Source organism: Xyrauchen texanus, chromosome 34 (assembly GCF_025860055.1).
Source record: "Xyrauchen texanus isolate HMW12.3.18 chromosome 34, RBS_HiC_50CHRs, whole genome shotgun sequence".
Classification (NCBI taxonomy): domain Eukaryota; kingdom Metazoa; phylum Chordata; class Actinopteri; order Cypriniformes; family Catostomidae; genus Xyrauchen; species Xyrauchen texanus.
This window is the reverse complement of record NC_068309.1, coordinates 29,788,264-29,808,676: the sequence shown is the minus strand read 5'-3', so window position 1 is coordinate 29,808,676 and position 20,413 is coordinate 29,788,264. Positions and strand designations below refer to the sequence as shown.

The 20,413-nt window shown below is 35.7% G+C and overlaps 1 protein-coding gene across 1 annotated transcript; it reads right to left on the bottom strand.

Moving 5' to 3' along the window:
- Positions 1–5,639: 5,639 nt before the first annotated feature.
- On the bottom strand, positions 5,640–19,118 carry LOC127627278 (lipase member H-like). Its single transcript, XM_052103609.1, has 11 exons — positions 19,038–19,118; positions 17,493–17,544; positions 12,937–13,307; positions 11,521–11,629; positions 11,308–11,409; positions 11,052–11,141; positions 8,940–9,107; positions 8,760–8,849; positions 6,468–6,576; positions 6,166–6,339; positions 5,640–5,950 (listed from the first exon to the last, which is right to left on the bottom strand). The coding sequence occupies exons 1-11, from the start codon at positions 19,038–19,040 to the stop codon at positions 5,866–5,868; spliced, it is 1,353 nt and encodes a 450-aa protein (XP_051959569.1). The 5' UTR covers positions 19,041–19,118; the 3' UTR covers positions 5,640–5,865.
- Positions 19,119–20,413: the final 1,295 nt, after the last annotated feature.

Here is a 20,413-nt window from a genome sequence, read left to right as displayed (position 1 = left end):
GAGTGTAAATTTATAACATTATGCTTTGTGATATATAACCCTGGAATTAGTTTAAAAAAATGAATTATTACAGCTGCTGAGGGAGTGAAAGTAAATTTGGCATCTTCTCCCATCTGACCGTCTTAATTCACCGCTCTCTGTTTTCTTCTTCTTCTGGAAAGTCATTCAAATGTAAGGGTAGAATTTATTCTTTTGCTCTTGGAGCAAATGGGTAAGTGTAAATCATATTTGCTGTTATCTCCCATTCACCACTATCAAAGTTTACCCTGCAAACATTTACTTCCACATCCCAAACCCCAGAGTGTTTAATATCGAATTCATATATAATAGTAATGGTATTAAAGGTGCTGTAAGTGATTTTAGTTGTTTTGGAACTTCCACAAGACTGTGCCTTTAAATTGGATATGCTCCATTTTCCCTAAACACCACCCTCTAATAGCCTTGAAACAGATGTTCTGCTTCATCAACGTGCAAAATGATTGACAGGCAGAAAGCACATAAAAGTTTTCTGATTGGCTGACCAAAGAATGTGTCTATGGCCAGGTCACATTTTAGTTTGCTGTTTATTCAGTCTAGTGCTGTCACAGAGACAGGTGAGATATCTCAGGACATTATGAATCAGGGAGAAAAAACATTTTCTCATAGGCTATTATTCAATAAAAGAATCACTTACAGCACCTTCTATAGTAACAACAATTTACTGGACAGTCATCGGGCACTCAGAAATACATTCACTTTAGTGATTTTAGTAAATGTTGTTCGGAGCTATCTAGCTTACATTTTCTTATAAATAGCCCATATAATCCAAAAATTCACGCATGCATCTAAACTCAACAAAAAAAGAAATGTCCTTTTTTCAGGACACTGTATTTTAAAGATAATTTTGTAAAAATCCAAATAACTTAGATCTTTATTGTAAAGGGTTTAAACAATGTTTTCCATGTTTGACAATGAAACATAAACAATTAATGAACATGCACCTGTGGAACGGTTGTTAAGACACTAACAGGTTACAGACGATAGGCAATTAAAGTCACAGTTATAAAAACTTAGGACACTAAAGAGACTTTTCTACTGACTCTGAAAAGAGTCAGGGTCCCTGCTCATCTGCGTGAATGTGCCTTAGGCATGCTGCATGGAGGCACGAGGACTGCTGATGTGGCCAGTTACACCAGGAATACCCAATCCCTCCATCAGTACTCAGAATGTTCGCAAAAGGCTGAGAGAGGCTGGACTGAGAGCTTGTAGGCCTGTTGTAAGGCAAGTCCTCACCAGACATCACCGGCAACTACGTCGCCTATGGGTGTAAAGCCTACTGTATTAACCAGTGGATTGTTAACCTGTTTTGTGTTAAAGACATTATTCTTTGAGATTGACTGCACAATTATATATTTTGTTATTCCAAACAATTTGACAAGTAACATTTTCACATTCACAGCATTCTATGTTGACATGCAGTGCCTATAGAAAATCATCATACCCCTTTGGAAGAGTTCCTTTTATTTTTTTTGTCTCACAGCCTGAAATCAAAACCCATTACAAATATTGGAATGTCCATATCCAGATTTATTTACAAATTTTGCCTTACAACATTCAAGTAACTTTGATATAACTTTTGAAATTCATAGTTGTTGAGAGGGCCACAGATTTTCCTCAAGAATTTGGTGTATATGGCAGTATCCATTTTCCCTTTAATCCTGATCAATTGCTCAGTCCCGCTGAATAGAAACACCCCCATAACATAATGTTGCCACCACCACGCTTCACAGTTCTAGGTGGTGTACTGTTTCCTCCAAATATAGTGCTTGGAGTTCAGTCCAAAAAGTTACATTTTGTCTCACCTGATCTGACCATAAAACCTTTTGCCTCATGGAAGTGTTTTTTTTTCTCAGTATACTGCACATACGAGACTTAGTTTGGCACTTTTTCAGAAGACGCTGTTCTTGCCACCCTGCCATGCCTTGTGTAAACTTGGGAGATTGTTGTCACATACACAGACCGATCAATCTCAGCCATAAGGGCTTGTAAATTCTTTAAAGTTGCCTTCAGCCTCTTGATAACTTCCCTAATCAAAATCCTCCTCGCACAGTCATCCACTTTGGAGGGATGGTCCGATCTAGGCAAGGTTTTGGTGGTGCCATGTGTTTTCCACTTCTTAATAATGCTCTGAAAGGTACTCAGAGGGATAGTTAAAACCTTTGAAATCTTTTGGTACCCTTTTCCTAACATGTGCATTTCCACAATTTTATCCTTGAGTCCTTTTGAAAGCATCTTTCCAACATGGTGAATTCTTCGTTGCCATGCACTATTATTAATGGAATCCTCATGGAACAGTCGGTTTTATTCTGAAGTAATAAAAACAACTACAGCTGATGTCAGGTTGGGGCCAGTTAGCCAGGTATGTGACCTGCAAGGTGATTGGTTGCACCTGAGCAATTTGTAATGGTTACTCTTAGGGGGCTGATCACTTATCTAAACCAGGTATTTTACTAATTAATTTTTAATAATTATTCAGAATTTATTTCCATGTTATATTCATTTTGATGTTGAAGATTATGATGTATAAATATTTATTTATATTTAAATAAATTAAATCATCTTATATTTTTGATCTGAAGATTTAATCTTAAATGCTTATACTTAGTTCAGTAGACACTCATCTGCAGATACGGAGTGTAGAGAAATGTGTTTATTCTATAAGGAATATGCTAGTTGTAGGGAATATTTTCCTAAGTAAAATCACAATAAAATACACTTTCAGTTTCCAAAACACATGCTTACCAATGACATGAGTTAATTTCACTGTTACTCCTGTTATTGGCTGAATAGTGTGTCAGTCACAATCACATACACACCCTAGAACATTTCAATGACTAATGGTCTCTAATAGCTACATGACTGATATCATTATATGACTTGAATAACTATATTTAGGATGAAATTTAGAACTTAGAGAAGAAATATCTTTTTTATGAAGGCAATTGAATGTTGATGTTTTTATTACTGTCCCCTCTGCAGGCAAATGTTGTGGAACTGGAAGTACAGGAAATGAATGAAGTGCAGCAGGAACTGGAATTGTTGGCTCTCAAGTTTCTGTCTGGTAACACAGACCGAAACACACCCAAAAACATCACAGTAGGTCCATAGCCATCTGTGACATTCTTTGATTTAAAGGTGCACTCAGTATTTTTTCCTCATTAAAAAAGTTAAACTCCTAAAGACATGAATTGTAATTTTGCTGTATATGTATAAAATCATGAGCACTCAAATTAAAATGAAGACTCCAGTCATATCAGTAATCTTACAAAAGCTGTTTTATTCTACATGGATTCACACATGGGGTCGGCCATGTTAGATTCACATGACCATCCGAATACTTCTTGCTTAATCTCAATAACCATCCTGTTATTTGACACTTTCACTCATTTATTAAAGTGATCATGACTGACTGTGAATAGTGAATTTCTACAATGGCATCTGAAACTGAAAACTATTGATTTTAAATGATGCTACATCCAAGCCACTAGGTGTCAGTGTACGTTCAAGAAGACAAAAGTTACTGAGTGCACCTTTAAATGTGAAGTGTTTATTTTTGGATTTCCCCTTTAAAGCTGAAGTATGTAATTTCTGTGACACTAGTGCCACCTAGTGGAATCGCAAAAATACAGCGTTTTCAAAATAGCTTTCTAAAAATGCCCCTATTGATTAAACAAAGAGATAGTTCTGCCCCAACTCACACCATTGATGAAGTAACATTGTTGGGGCTGGTCTAAGCAGGGCTGTCAAAACAAACACAGGAATTCTTTATAGCACCACAGAGACAGTATTTACAGTTTGAGAAAATTAACTTTTGAATGGCTTACCTATAGTTTTCTCTGCATATTAAAGTGTGAATACTGTGGTTATGAGGGGCTATCAAAACATTGCTCAGTTTTTTGGGCATCCAGACCAGACCATTGGACATTGGCTCAACCAATGGCATTCATTTTGGGCTAGACTATCTGATTTTCCTACCAATGGAAGATGGGAGGAAACATGAAACAGATTTGAAAACAGACATTATGGCTGAAATAATAGTATAGTAGTATAATATTATGTCATTCTGAACTCAGACATATTTTTTGCAAATAAAGCTTGCCCCAACAGTTGCTTGTTTATGGTTGCTTCAGCAATTGTGTTTTCATCTCACATTTGCTTTTATGACACTAAGTTTAGGGTAAGGTGAAACATTTTATTGATTTAAAACTCGATGGAGCATTAACCTTAAAAACCTGTTTGGGGAAATAAAATGAACTAATTTTTAGCTCCACACATTGAACACTTCACCTCGGACCTGCTGCGATATGTGTAATGAGCCACGTCATGTCATTTTGCAAAAATGCCGTCAGAGTCCCATCATTTTCATTAGAGAAAGCGGAACAATTGAGATCTTGTTCTTCAGTTTTTCAGGAACCTTATAACAACTGTTCTTCTGCTCCAAAGCCATGTTCTAGCACAAACATGTCTCCATCTCTCAACTCTATTCTCTCTGCATCATTACCAACTAAACCCAGAGTGACCCCGCATAGAGCAAATGAAAGTGGAGCACCGAGAGCTACGAGATGAACTGGACCAGCTAAAGTCTCAACATAAGTTAGTGCAATATGCAATATTTTTGCTCTTGTTCTAATTGTCTTTTACTGTATGTGCCATATGTGGTGCAGTATTGTGTACATACTTTTTGGTATTATACAATTCTAATCGCATATTCTATATACTATACCCGCACTCACTGTCATGTTCAAAAACTTGTATGACTTTCTTCCGTGAAACACAAAAAGAGGTTAGGCGGTATGCTAGCCTCAGTCACCTTTTATTCAAAAATGAAAAAGTGAATGGTGACCCAGTAACTTATTTTCCACCGACGAAATTAAGGCATATGGGTTTGGAATGACATGAGGGTGAGTAAATGATGACAATTTTCATTTTTGGGTGAACTATCCCTTTAACATGAAGGTTGATGATTGTGATTGTAGAGTTTTGATAGCCTAAACTCATTTAACATTTCCTTTCTTTACCTCAGATTGATGTAGAACACCTAAGTAAACACATCTCCAAGTGAGCCAGTGTTGAGAAGTGGTGAAACCACACACCACTGCGACTCTGAATGGACAACTCAAGTGTGGAAATAAAAAAACTGCAAAAGCTTGCAGAAGAACTCAAGAAAAACAGCACTTGCGAGTTTATGCCATGACTATGAAATATGAATTTATATATTGAGTCAAATGTTTTTAAATTCTAACAGTGGACTAAAACTAGTAACAGAGAATCAATGAAATGAATGTATTTTGTTAATGTTTGTACCTCATTGTTTCAGAGCTAATACTTCATTCAGTCTTCATGATGCATCTCATGTTGTATTATGATTGCATTATAACTGAGAAACTTTTTGTAGGAGGATTCTGAACAAGGAATATATAATTTACATAATCAGAATCACATGCTCTTTTTCATCTTTCAGCTTGGATATTGGTCATAAATATGCCAGTGTTTTGTTATTCAGATTTTATTCACATTATTTTTCAGGTCAATGTATGAGATGTAGATTTTAGAAAACAGAAAACTAAGGCAATTCAATAAATATCACTGACACAAAAAAGCAAAAAATACAAAAATATTTATTTACATGACATAAAAAAACAAAGTAGCCCAGCCATATCTTCATGAAGATTGTAAATAAAAACTTGACACTGACCCGAGAGGATAAAAAACAACAATTAAATACTTTAAAATAAAGACTACAAATGAATCAAATGACACTATTATGTCACTAATGTCAGTGTTATGCATAGTCAAAATCAAAATCCTTGTTTGGGAGGCTCTGAATTAAAAGTTGAAGTCTTCACATGGAATTGGTCTGAAAGTCACATCTTTATTTTCTTCTAGAAGAAGATCATAGCGACAAAGAGACCTGTTTGAAAACAAAAGGAACAACTTGTGCCCAAAGAAACCATAAAACTAACCAAATGACCAATGTAACTAATTGAGATCTGTTAAGACAAGAACTCATTTAATCTTCACAGAGACTGGCTGATATTACTAGGTTGAATAAAATGCACTGTTTTGACGATTAACTGAATGATTGAAATAAAATACTGTTCATGAAAACAGAAGTTGAGATCATACCTGAGGTTGTTCTGTAGAGGAGTGAGGCGTATGCGGAGTAGTCGTAGTTTCTTACGTGGTCCTAGACCTTTCCTTGTACAGAACTTCACTGTGATTCTTTTAACAGGTTGGATGTCTCGATCAAATTGAGCAAGAAGGCTGGTCTCCACATACTTTTCAAACATTATGGACTTACTGGAGTAAAGATGAGAAAAAAAATCAGTTCAGATGAATTAATCTAGAACTGTTCTATAATAAAGATAAATGTCAGATATGAGAGTGTGAATGTGTATGTTTGAGTGGGGGACGTTTCATAGACGTACTGGTTGAGATCAACTTGTGCCTCTTGTTTTCCGTCTTCTAATTTAATTGTGAAGTAACCCCAGTGTGTTCTCTTGTTCCATATCAGAATATCAACCTTGTAACTGAACTCTGGGGGAACAAAAATCACATGTTATAAGAGATGGCTTTCCATAACATTGTCCAACGTCTTTATCCCAACAACTATTAAAATGCAGACAAATTATAAGTAATGTTATAGGTTCAATACAAGTTTAGCTCTACTGACAGCATCTGTGGAATGCTGTCAATTCATACAGAAAATGATATTGAATACAGGCGCCGCTAGTCAGAGCCCCACCTAAATATTCATCCACATGAAAACATAGATCAATACAATAAACTGCCAATGATGTAATTTGTTTGCCCGTAAATGTGTTAGACATGCTGACATTTGTATTAAAAAGCATGCCTAAAAGTTTGTATCCTATTTTTAAGTCGTTAAGTAGCTGAAAGCTCCAATTGTGTCTAAAAAGTCTGTCGATTTTCAAGCATGTGCGGCAGAGAATCTGCTGCCCTCCTGAACTCCACAGCGCCCCTCAGTTTTCCCAATGGAAATCTATGGGCAAATATGGTACTGCAACGAGTCCTCATTGAGACTGAAACAAAAATAAATCTGCACATAAACGTAGTGCCGAACTAAAGGTAACATTAGTATTAGTGCGCGCCAGCGAGCCAAGTCTGGCAATCAAAAGATAAGGGAAGGTGATAAGACATTTTATGTTTTGGATTATGGAAATTGCATGTCAAAAAGCCTTTGCTCTTGAAACTTTCTGTTTTAAAATTTACTGTGATTTAAAACGTTATTTTCATTATTAAGCGTTTCATTTTTTAGTACTGTGGAAATGTGTAAATGGCTTGTAGAGTTCTGTTTCTCTCTGTCCCCTCCCTGGGGTTCTTCAACAACACTTAAAGGGTTAGTTCACCCAAAAATGTAGGCTACTCACCCTCAAGCCATCCTAGGTGTATATTACTTTCTTCTTTCAGCCAAACACAATCTGAGTTATATAAAAAATATCCTGGCTCTTCCAAGCTTTATAAAGGGAGAGAATGGTACCTTAGATTTTGCAGCACATCATCCATCAAAAAAGTAATCCATACGGCTCCAGGGAGTTAATAAAGGCCTTATGAAGCGAAGCGATGCATTTTTGTAAGAAAAATATCCATATTTATAACTTTATTAACTATAATCACTGGCTTCTGGTAACGGCTGTCCACGGGTTCACAAGAGAGTTGAGTACCCGCGTATGACGTAGGTGTAGCGTAAGCTCCGGTGAGATGTAATGAATACGGAGAGGATAGAGGAAGCCAGTGAACACAGAGACAGCCGTTACCGGAAGCCAGTGATTATAGTTTATAAAGTAATAAATATGGATATTCTTCTTACAAAAACGCATCGCTTCGCTTCATAAAGCCTTTATTAACCCCCTGGAGCCGTATGGATTGCTTTTTTGATGGATGGATGCACTTTTTTGGGCTTCAAATCTAAGGTACCATTCACTCCCATTACAAAGCTTGGAAGAGCCAGGATATTTTTAATATAACTTCGATTGTGTTTGCCTGAAAGAAGAAAGTCATATACAACTAGGATGGCTTGAGGGTGACATATTTTAACATTATAAAATAACATTTTGATTTAGATCTGCAATAAGTCAACATTTTAAGATAAAGCAAGACTATTAGTAACAACATTATGTTCTTAGTGTGCCGCCTTGTAGTGGGAAAATGCAAAGACACCACATATTGTGTCAGCATGTTTGTGTTTGAATGATGAGTTGCATGAGCCACTACTGATTGAATCGTACCTCAGTTTTTATAAACAAGCCAAATCGTCTTTACGGTAATGCACTTTTATGCGGCAAGGCATTGCACCTTAATAAACATTAGAATGCAAATTGTTTTTAAAATATAGCCACAAATCTTAAATATTATAAATGCTAACATTTCTCTGCATGATAAAATCGCTTACCTTGTCTGTGCAAAGTTACATCCAATCTTTCAACTCCTGTCATGACTATGTAAAACCAGTTAACCAAATAAATCACACCAATAGTAGTCCCACCACCAAAAAGGACGATTTAGACAACTTTACACCTCTAAAAACACTAATAATTTAGAAACTAAAAGACAAGTCCATATGACATTTTCTGTGGTAATCGCCAGCATACCATAGATGCTGTCTAAATTGTATTGAACCTGGAATATTCATTTACTTTCGCTATTTTGTTTTGTTTATATTATAGCAATAAATGTAAATGCTCTAAAATGATGCCCACTGCAGAATGGATAAGCATCATTTGTTTGGAAAAACGTCTTTAATTGTTGCATCTGCACCAGTGGCTCCTTCCAGCGAATGGCATCATAACCTAAACAATATAATGATGTGATCAGAATGCATTGAAACAATAGGAAATTCATGAAATGAAACATACAAATAGTTTGTACACCGAGCATACCAAAAAGAGGGCATCCAGCAGACCCAAACTTGCCACAGTCCATGCATTTCCCATCCAGGAAGTCTGTGTAGGAGTCACAGGGGTAGGCAGTAATGGGACAAGACCCATTCAAAGAGCTCATGTAGAGAAACACTGATCTCTGGTGGTCACACTTAAAATACTGTGATCCTACAAGTGACAAGTTGTGAGAGGAAGGATATTAATGACAAAAGTCTTGAAAAAGCATGATGGAAGTTTGTTAGGAAAATGGACATACATTATAAAACATACAGATTTCAGCAGCATATAAATGGATGTAGAATGTAGATATAGGCAGTGTAGATGCAATATTGATGTGAATAGATGAAGGTTTAGGAGAAGGTTGAGGGTCTGAGAATCTGTGCTATCCAATTATAAAAGAAAAAACATAGATTAGGGCTGTCGGTTTAAAGGTTTGAAGCGTTAACAAAATGAATGCCATTTATCATGCCCCCTGAACTAAGTAAATTCCATAATAAAAGTATTTTCCTACCATAAGAGCAATTCAAGCTTGAAATACATGTAACTTCCTGTTTTTACAAGCAGAGTCAGCAGCAAACAGCGATACAATTTTCAAAGATTCAACTACTTTTAACTTCACACAGCATCCTAAAAACAGCCTTAATGACTTTGAAAACCAGTTGAATGCTCCAAAAGTGTCTGTCTGACACATAAGTACATAGATTGACCATTAAAAACAGTGCAGACAGAACACAAGAACACATCCTGTGAGAACAGGACAGATGGATGAACTTAATTGCAAAATGTATTGCTGTTGACTGTAGGCTTATTTTAAAGGTGCGCTCAATATCTTTTGTCCTTGTGTCATCTTGGACTTACACTGACACCTAGTGGCTTGGATGCAGCATCATTTGAAATCAATCGTTTTCAGTTTCAGATGCCATTGTAGAAACATGATCATTTTAATCAATGAGTGAAAGTGTCAAATAACAGGATGGTTACTGAGATTAAGTGAGTAGTATTCAGATGGTCATGTGATTCTAACATGGCCGCCCCCATGTGTGGACCCTCTCCATGTAGAATAAAACAGCTTTTATAAGATTACTGATATGACTGGAGTCTTCATTTTAATTTGAGTGCTCATGATTTTATACATATACAGCAAAATTACAATTCATGTCTTTAGGAGTTCAACGTTTTTAATTACTGAGTGCACCTTTAAATAATATGGGAATAAATACAAACAATATATGCACTTCTAAAGCCACTTTATGTAGTGTCTAATCAATGCATTACTCGTCTGCCACAATCTAATTTCAATCTAATCAAGTGCATATTTACTGAACTTAAGATGTTACAGATGTAGCCTCATAAAGCTGTTAATTCAACATGCAAATGCCGTTATACCACGTCTCTGTAAGCAAGCGATGTGATAAAACTATCGCTCCTGTTTATCATCATCAATGAGGCTATCTACATCGCAATTTTGACATGTGACATCATGGTGCTTCCTCATGAAACAGCACCTTTGTCAAGACTGCCAGAAACAGCACAAATGTTTTGTTACCAGAACAACACTGCAGGATGAAGAGAAATGTTGAAACCCCTTTTACATCTCTCTCTCCATCTCTCTAGAGCTCATGCAGGTATTTTCTTTAATATACATAATATCTGTTTTCAATTTACATCATAACTAAGCAGCAAGGTTCTCTCTCAGGATTTGATTGGTTAACATTTTGTCAACATAAGTGCCATTTTTATTGTAACTGGTGAGAACTGACTTGAACTCTTAAAGGGATATTTCACTCAAAAATGAAATTCTGTCATCATTACTCGCCTTCATGTTGTAATCAAACCCGTATGACTTTCTTCATACTCAAAGGAGATTTTAGGGATACATGTTAGTTATTACTTTCATTGAATGGAAAAAAGATTCAGTGACAGTGAATGGTAACATTCTGCCTAAAATCTCCTTTTGTGTTTCTCTGTAGAGAGAAGTTCGTATGGGCTTGAGCATGAGTCATGGAGTCGAAATTATTGTGGTAATCTACAGCATGACACAGATACTTTCCATATAGCTCAACTTGCTTTAACATCACTTTTTCACCTAAGAATAAATTGCTTTAAGCTGACCTGAAAAGATGGTTTTGGGGCATCCTGGTTGATCTGCTCCACCATTTGCATAGTAGTCAATGTGACCCAAGACGTTCCGGTACCCCAACGCTACAAGAAAAAGAAAACAAAAATGAATTACAAAGTCCAACTCACTTAAGCTGAACACTTGGCATGTTTAACGCCAGTATAATTATTTCCAACATCCAGTCCTAACTGCTATTTTACAAAAGCATGCGGGAAATACAGAAAAAAATACAGTTTGAGAAAAATGTACCATCCATGTCAGTGTGTAGGGCTTCCACAAACTGGGCATCAGAGGGGTCTAGGCGCTCACTGGGAGGCTGACCATTAAACTGTGGCCCTGCTGGATCCAGTGCTGGGTAAAACATCACATGCACATTCATTTAATGGGAAATCTCACAAACGACACCACTTACTGGATTGATAGATGGGTGAATGGTTTAGTAAGTGGATGGAGGTATCTTACCTGTTATTCTGCCAATTTCACCATTAAAGCTGGCCCCAGTGAAACCCGAAATGTGGGCCCCTAGACTGACCCCAATCATGTGTATAGTGTCGAGTGTGGCCCCATTTTCCTGCAATGTCAAACACAGGCACGTACTTACTTTACACAGTTAGGATTCTGCCAGTCAGTTATAAAAAAGTGTGCAAATGTTGTGGTGAACATTTCACACTTGAATGAATGAATACTTTAAAGCAAACAAATGAATGATATAATTAAAGAATGGGATTTTCTTCATAATTTTTCTTAGTTTCTTGCTATTAGGATTTGACTATTATGGTAACAAATTAAGGTCTGCAATGAAAAACATAATAGTGACAGGAAGACGATTGTTTACTCTTATGCACTTGTCTGTTTGGTTAATGATTCACATGCAATTATAAAATGCCTGCATACTTCACCTGTGAACAGACAAAGTTAATAAAGTCTAAAGTCACATAACAACTGGACCTAGAGAACTTAACCTTACAGCACTTTAAGCTGTTATTAACATTTTTTTTTAGTAAAGGTGCTATTTAACATAAAACTAGGCTTTTATTTTTAATGAAAAATAAAGAATTAAAATTAGACTCATATTAATACAATACATTTTTTTTGCATTGTGACATTGTTTTCATCACAACTAAGCACAGTTCATAACCAGATATTCATTAACGTATTGTGTCTGGACATTTTGACATTATTCTCACTTATACAATGTACTTTTTATTTTATTTAAATCAGAATAAATTAAAAGCAATAAAACAAATACTGCTAGGTCTATAAATATTTTACAATTCAAATATTATGTCTTTTTTTTTTTACATTGCAGAAATGAGAATGATTCTTTTTTGTTGTGCATAACAATAATAAAGAATAGGGGAAACGTGCTCATTTTAATTAAAATAATGTTACAATGCACAAAATCCTAAAATTGACTTGATTACAAAATATAATTTCTCATTTTGAGCTAGAAAGTGAGGTGGAATATGACCCAGTCATGTTCAAGTGTCTGTATTGTATTGAAGGTAAATAGGTTCAACTCAAATTCATACGTACATCATCAGCAAAGTTTAAGATCAGAGAAAATGAACCAGTTGGGATTGGTGTTATTGAGTTCTGTGTTGTTGAAATTTCCATAATGTGCAAAAAATTTCATATAAAACCAGGAAATCATATGATTACATTATAATTTAGCCAAATAATTTTCATTTAAAAATATCACTTTCCATACCATCATAAATGTTGACGTCTAGCACACTAACCACTTATGCTCACCCACAGTTTCCAGTAATTTCCAGTATTTCCATTCTGGTTCCAAGATTATAATACTGACTAAAAAGATACTGGCATCCTTTGTGTTGAAAAATCCCAAATTGCACAGAGCAAGTTTGCTTGTACCTTCAATTTATGAATGAGATCAATAAGCTTCTCAGCCACCACACGTGTGTTCTTCACGACTTTGAAATAGTTGATGTTAGTGGCACCATGGTTCCAGTCCACCACAATAAGGTTCAAGTCTGTTCGGTTTAGAAGAGACTCAGCAAACTTATTCAGCCACACTGGGGGTGAGCCGGAGGGCCGGTAGCCGTGGATGAGGAAGGTGGTGGGGCGGCTGCTGTCAAAGTGAGGATTACTGAAGGGCTGTTGGTGGGAGAGCAGCTGGCCGCAAGAGACATTCGCCCGTGTGTACAGAATTAATCGAACATTCACAGACGTCCCGACAATGGAGTGTTGAAGGTCAAGATCAGTCATCTCCTCACATTCCTGAGCTGCAGGGAGAAACATAAGGCTTCAAGTTTGGTTTCTCAATCAAGATTTTCATTAAAATATATTTTGAAGGTTTAAAAAAATTATAAAATATATATATAAAAAAAATTGAAATATAGCCTTAAAAATGGACAAATTGACATTAAAACTGGTGTGTGTATTATTTCAACTATAAGTAAGCCATTTGTAGGTTGATTTCCCCCAAAATTGTAAACACTGTAGCCCTATAAAAACATTGCTCTGTTTGTTTGAGCACACCGACCAGTCGGACGCAGCAACATAAACTCACCCAATGGTGTGAGTTGGGGGCGGGACTATCTGTTTGTTTGACAATCGAAGATGGTGGATTTGGAAATGCTGTTTGAATTTTTATTTATTTTTGCAATTCCGTTCGGTAATGCTAATGGTGCAAGACTACACAATTCTGTTTAGTCAAAATCTAGTAATCTAAAGTAAAAATCAGTGTGCAGTGACTAGTTTAGATAGACTTTTTAAATGTCCAACTGTGAAAGCCCAAATGAAATAAAGGCTTTTTAGCTTTTACATCATAAGGTGTGCCTTGAATCAAAAGTTTCAAAAATACAATAATTACAAACAAAGATTTCACTAAATGTCTTTTGAATCATTTTACAGCAGTTAGTCTGAGCCATTTACCATGCAACATCATGTCATTATGAGTAAGCAAATATAAAAATCAACTGAGGTCATTGGGCGTTCATTTTTACAAGCACTTTTTTGGGAGAAAACATTCAATTTCCTCTTATGTCCCACACAACAAATCTGTCTTAGCTTATAATTTCAGCTGGAAAAACATTAAGAAAAAAAGTACTGTGGTAGTCCCATGTTTTTGGATATGCTAGCATGGTAATAACATGATTTTTGTCATGTTGTAAGATGTAATATGGTATTCTTTGAAGTATAACAAAGAGTACCATGCAAATATTGTAATATATGAGCTAAAGAAAGTGTAAGCTTAAGAAAGAAAGAAAGAGTGAGCTAAAGAAAGAGAGTGTGAGCTGAAGAAAGAAAGAGTGAGCTAAAGAAAGAAAGAGTGAGCTAAAGAAAGAAAGAGTGAGCTAAAGAAAGAAAGAGTGTGAGCTAAAGAAAGAAAGAGTGAGCTAAAGAAAGAAAGTGTGAGCTGAAGAAAGGAAGAGTGAGCTAAAGAAAGAAAGTGTGAGCTAAAGAAAGAAAGTGTGAGCTGAAGAAAGAAAGAGTGAGCTAAAGAAAGAGAGTGTGAGCTAAAGAAAGAGAGTGCGAGCTAAAGAAAGAAAGAGTGTGAGCTAAAGAAAGGGAGTGCGAGCTAAAGAAAGAAAGAGTGAGCTAAAGAAAGAGAGGATAAGAAGGAAACAGTGAAAGAAAGAGTGAGCTAAAGAAAGAAAGAGTGAAAGAAAGTGTGAGCTAAAGAAAGAGTGAGAAAGAAAGAGTGAGCTAAAGAAAGAAAGAGTGAAAGAAAGTGTGAGCTAAAGAAAGGGAGTGCGAGCTAAAGAAAGAAAGAGTGAGCTAAAGAAAGAGAGGATAAGAAGGAAAGAGTGAAAGAAAGTGTGAGCTAAAGAAAGAAAGAGTGAAAGAAAGTGTGAGCTAAAGAAAGAGAGTGTGAGCTAAAGAAAGAAAGAGTGAGCTAAAGAAAGAGAGGATAAGAAGGAAAGAGTGAAAGAAAGTGTGAGCTAAAGAAAGAGAGGATAAGAAGGAAAGAGTGTGTAACGGTTACCCTCTCTTGCCCTTTGTTTTCCACCTTGTCACTTTTCACGTCTTAGTTTTCACTTTAGTCCCTTATTTAACTCCATAGTCCACCCTGTCTTGTTTCTCTGTTGCCCTTTTGTTTACCATTTGTTGTCACTTTTGCACTTCTTAGTTTTCACTTTAGTCCCTTATGTAATTCCATAGTCCTTGTTAGCGTTCGTGTTCACTGTTCATTGTTTACACCTGCCCTTATTAATTTGCCTTTGGTTTCTGTTAATCACCTTGTTATCTTGTTTGAGTTCTGTTCTTTCATTGGCCACCTTTCCTATGTTTGTGTATTTATACCCCGTGTCTTTGTTCAAGTCTTTATCGATCGTTGTTTGATGTTTGCGTCTCTCCCTTGTTCCCTGTTTGTCTCTACCGTGGTTACCTTATCTAGTTTATGTTTCTTTTCCCCATCGTGGGTTGTTCTTTTGTTCATTTAGTGTTTTTGTTATCAAATAAACTCAAACTGCGTTTGGATCCGCATCTCCTCGTCAGCCTCATTATTCAGACGTTACAGAGTGAAAGAAAGTGTGAGCTAAAGAAAGAGTGAAAGAAAGTGTGAGCTAAAGAAAGAGTGAAAGAAAGTGTGAGCTTAAGAAAGAAAGAGTGAAAGAAAGTGTGAGCTAAAGAAAGAGTGAAAGAAAGTGTGAGCTTAAGAAAGAAAGAGTGAAAGAAAGAGCGAGCTAAAGAAAGAAAGAGAGCGAAAGAGTGTAAAAAGAAATCAAGAAATCAAAAAAGAAGTTGCAGGAAAAGTGGGATGTGGCGGGGTGGAGGGCGGGGCCGGGTCGTGGTCCTGCACGCCCGGTCCCGTATTGGGCTGGTTGTGCCTCCGTGAGGGATGAAGGTCGGCTGCGGGGGATCGTGCGGGAGAGAGAGATCGTTTGCGGACATGTCCGTCATGTGTGTGTTTATGTTGTCTTTTAAGTTTATCATTAAAACTATTATTTATATCATCAAGCCGGTTCTCGCCTCCTCCTTTCCACTGATCCCTTTATACCTCAGAGGCTTGATTAACCTAATACGGGACCGGGTGTGTAAGATCACGAGGGCCCCTCCCTCCACCCTGCCACATGGGAATACTGTGGCGGTGTCTCGTTTCAAAGGCTTCATGCTAGGTAGGACGCGTCCTTTGAAGGCTGCAGTATACCGAGTGTCGTCCTTTAAACAAGCCTTGTTTAAATGAGACAGCCTTCATAGGACAAATGGAAACAGAATGTAACATGGTTGCCATGACAGCACGCCACTCTTTATCAAGTGCGAGCACTTTGAGTGAGAAGGGAACAAAGTCCCTTTAGAAGGGAATGTATGAGGTCAAATTTAGGAGAGTTATAATGATGTAAAGAGAAAAGAAAATAGATTTTACAGGTGTACTTTTAGTCTAATACTTTATTTAAAACATCCTGGGTGACAATTTAATTACAATTTAAGTACAAATGATGTTATGAACTTGCATGTAATAATAATACGAGCTGTGTGAAATTTCATGTAAACTAACATTTTAACACAAATGATTAACAAGAAGAAACACTAAAAAATGTAATAGAATTAAATGTATAACAATGAAACACTTGTATCATGAAAAAGTGCAGTATGTCAGCTGTCTGAATGTGATCTGCAGGTCCAATTTACCTTCGTCAGTGTTGGAAAAAACGAATATTTAGTGACAGGAAAAACACCTCACAAGCATTAGAGGGATGTGTACTCATAACATCAACTCTTGGTGAAAAATACTTTCTGTGCTCCCACAAATAATCAATTTTGATCAACTCTTCTCAGTATACAAACAGGAAGTTAGATGACAAAATTCAAAGGAGCGCAGTGGGGAAAAGGGGCAGGGCTGAATAAGGTGAATTAAACCCATCATAACTGAGACAGCATCCACAGTCAACAAGAGAAATTGGTTGTATTTTTTTCATCTATCAGCTGTCTGTGTCGTGATGAGGTGTTTTGCAGTGGTTAAGCAGTGTGTGCAGAGATTCAAAGTGTCAACTGAACATTTCGTAGGTTAGGTTGAGAATAAATTAATGCAGAATAAACTGACTGCAGAAATCAACATTTGGCCACTAGGAAAAATGTCATATGTTTGGTTACAAAAGATGTTAAAGGGATAGATCACCCAAAAAAGGACATTTTTGTCATCATTTATTCAACCTTGTGTTGTTCCAAATCCAAGAAACTTACTTTCTTCCGTGGAACATTAAAAGGAGATGTTATACAGAATGCTAGTCTCAGTCACCATTGACTTTCATTGCATCTTGTTTTCCGAACAATTACAGTGAATGGTGACAGAGGCTGTCAGTCTCTAACATTCTGCCTAATACATTTGTGATCCACGGAGGAAAGAATGTCATATGGATTTGGAACAACATTGGGGTGAATAAATGATGACAGAATTGTCCTTTTTGAGTGAACTATCTAAGGCAGTAACATTGGATTTGGATCTGTAATATGTTTAACATTACCTCTGTATGTGTCAAACAACATCAAGATCACGTATAAGAACATCCTATTGACCTACAAAGAGAAAAGAGGCGTAACAGGGAATGTAATAAAAGGTCAGAAAATATACAGTACCCTAGAACTACAACAGTTCCAGGAAATAATCTTTGTCCAAATCTTAGCAGCTTTTTTTTCTCCTCACTTTAAAGTGACATATGGGTTTTATGTAGCAGTGGTGCAACATTCATGTTTGTTTTTCTTTCCTTTATACTATTCTATTACTTTTGTTCTCTTTCTCTTAGTTTTTAAATGGCTTACAATAAACACGTAGCCACACAACCACGCACCACATATTTGACTTATGATGAAACCAAAAGTATTCAAATGACACCAGCGAACACAAACATACAGTTTCCATGAAATTCATTACTGTATAGGGTGTGTGCGTGGGGGTTCAGGTTTGGCCTACATTGTGGGGACAAAACGTCCCCCACAAGGTAAGTAAAACCTGAAAACCCTCATGTTGTACCAAACTCATATGACTTTATTTCTTCTGTGAAACACAAAAGGAGTCATTAGGCAGAATTACAGCATACATTTACTGTATATACACACAATTTACCCTCACTCACTCGTGTTGTTCCAAACCCATATGACTTTCTTCGATGAAAAACAAAAAGAGGTTGTTATGTGATATGTTATCCTCAGTCACCATTTACTTTCATGTTAAAGATGTAATGAAAGTGGTGACTGAGGCTGCCATTCTGCATAACATCTCCTTTTGTGTTCCACGGAAGAAGGAAAGTCATGGGTGGGAACAACATGAGGGGGAGTAAATTATGACAGAATATTTCATTAAAATGCAAAAAGGTTTGTGTGAGGTGCTAGAAAATACCATTAGCTCAGTATATATATACTGAGCTAATGGTATTTTCTAGCATATATATATATATATATATATATATATATATATATATATATATATATATATATATATATATATACACACACATCAAAAATAAGTCAATGGAAAGTCCCAACCATGATTGAAAACACAAATTCCACTAGTATTCATAAAAACATTACATATGAAAACAGCCATTTTTAGTATTTTATAATATATGTTACATACTATATGTACAAGTATGTGATCCTTTTTATATCAATGAAAACCATAAACATATATTTCATATATGTGTTTTGCATATATTGCTATGTGCAGCTCAACACATCTGAATGTCTCAGAAGTCGATTTAGTAAAAGTTGAAAAGAAGACAAACTGGTTTTAACCTGTTGTCATGGGGAGTGCATATGAATGTGTGTCCTGAACAAGCAGAACAATTACATTACCATTTACAACTCTTGAACTTTCCTCATTTCAAACAATTGTACGTTCAATAGTACTCACCAAAGACAACAAAACACCCTAATGAATACAGTCTAACAAACATTCAGCCATGTCCACATGTATTAAACCATTGACATTGACATATTTAATACAAACAGGGTATTGCAAGAAACAACTTGATAACATTTTGTGGGGTGTTTATCTATAAAATAGATCTTACCATGGTGGAAGAGTAACCAGACCTGTAGTCTGACAGTAAAGTGTTACTGAAGACTGCTGAGGCTTCATTTGAAGATACAGGAAATAGTGTGGGACACTTGCAAGCAACTCCTCTTTGACTTTAACAAGATATGCTCCACCCACTCTTCCAGCAAACATCCACCTACAGGTGGCACATTCCTGAAATCTGATCCTGACTTTATTTGGTTACCTGTTGTGAAGAACAGCAGAGATCTCAAACCACTCTCATGAAATGGGATACATGTACAATTAAAAAACATGTGTGCATATATTTTATTAACTTGACAAACATACCTTTTCAAAACGTTAAAATGATTGTAAAATTAAAGTGCTATAAGGACAAAAGACAAACAATCTGTTTATAGAATTAAAAAGTAATCATTGTTATATACTGTATCTTATACTTTGCACAATAGTGTATATTTTTCAATATAATACATTTAAGTGATGAGATAATTATTAATACGGTACATGTAATAAATATATTTACATATCATAAATGTAATACATTTTTTTCTTATTTTATTTTATTCCATAAAGTGGAATAATTTTATACTTTTTATAATTTGTATAACTTTAAATATTTGTAAAAATGTAATACATTTATATGAAGAGATAATAAATAACATTTTTATATTATTTCTAATTTTATTTTATTCCAGAAAGTGGAACAATTTTGAGATAATAAATAATACATTTAATAAATACATTTATATAAAATAAATGTATTTTATTTTAATTTATTTTAATTGTATCTTGTTTTTAGTGGAAGTATTTATTATTTTAGAAACAAAATAACAAACCAGGTGCTCTCTGAAAACAAATTAAATAATTTTGGGGCAAAATAAGTGTGCTTTTTTTTTGTGTACAATTTTACAAAATTGTAAAAACTGTCCTCTGCCGTCATCTGCTGGACTGAAGCAGCACTACATTTTCGCAATTCTGTTATTCATTACGACCTACCAAACCGTCTTTTCAAATAGAACGCCGACTAACAACAAACTGTATTTCTAAACATTCACATTTATTTTATATATTTTTTAAAAGAAAATAATTGTGGAAAAAGACTGTGATCTTTAGAAGACCATACTAGTGGGAAACATGCACATGAGTGACTGAGATTCTCTTTGAGTTATTTCTGCAGGTGAGCTCATCTCAGCAAACAATAAAGAGTCCTGCAATAATAACAAGTGGACTGCTCACACCAAAAACAATGCTTTTATCCTCTTGAAATCTGATATTACAGATTTCAGATTTTTGAAACAATTATTGACTGATGAGTTTCTAGAGAAAGCTGTTTCTTTTTTGTCATTTTTGACCTAATGACCTTAAGACATGCCAGTTTGTTGCATACTG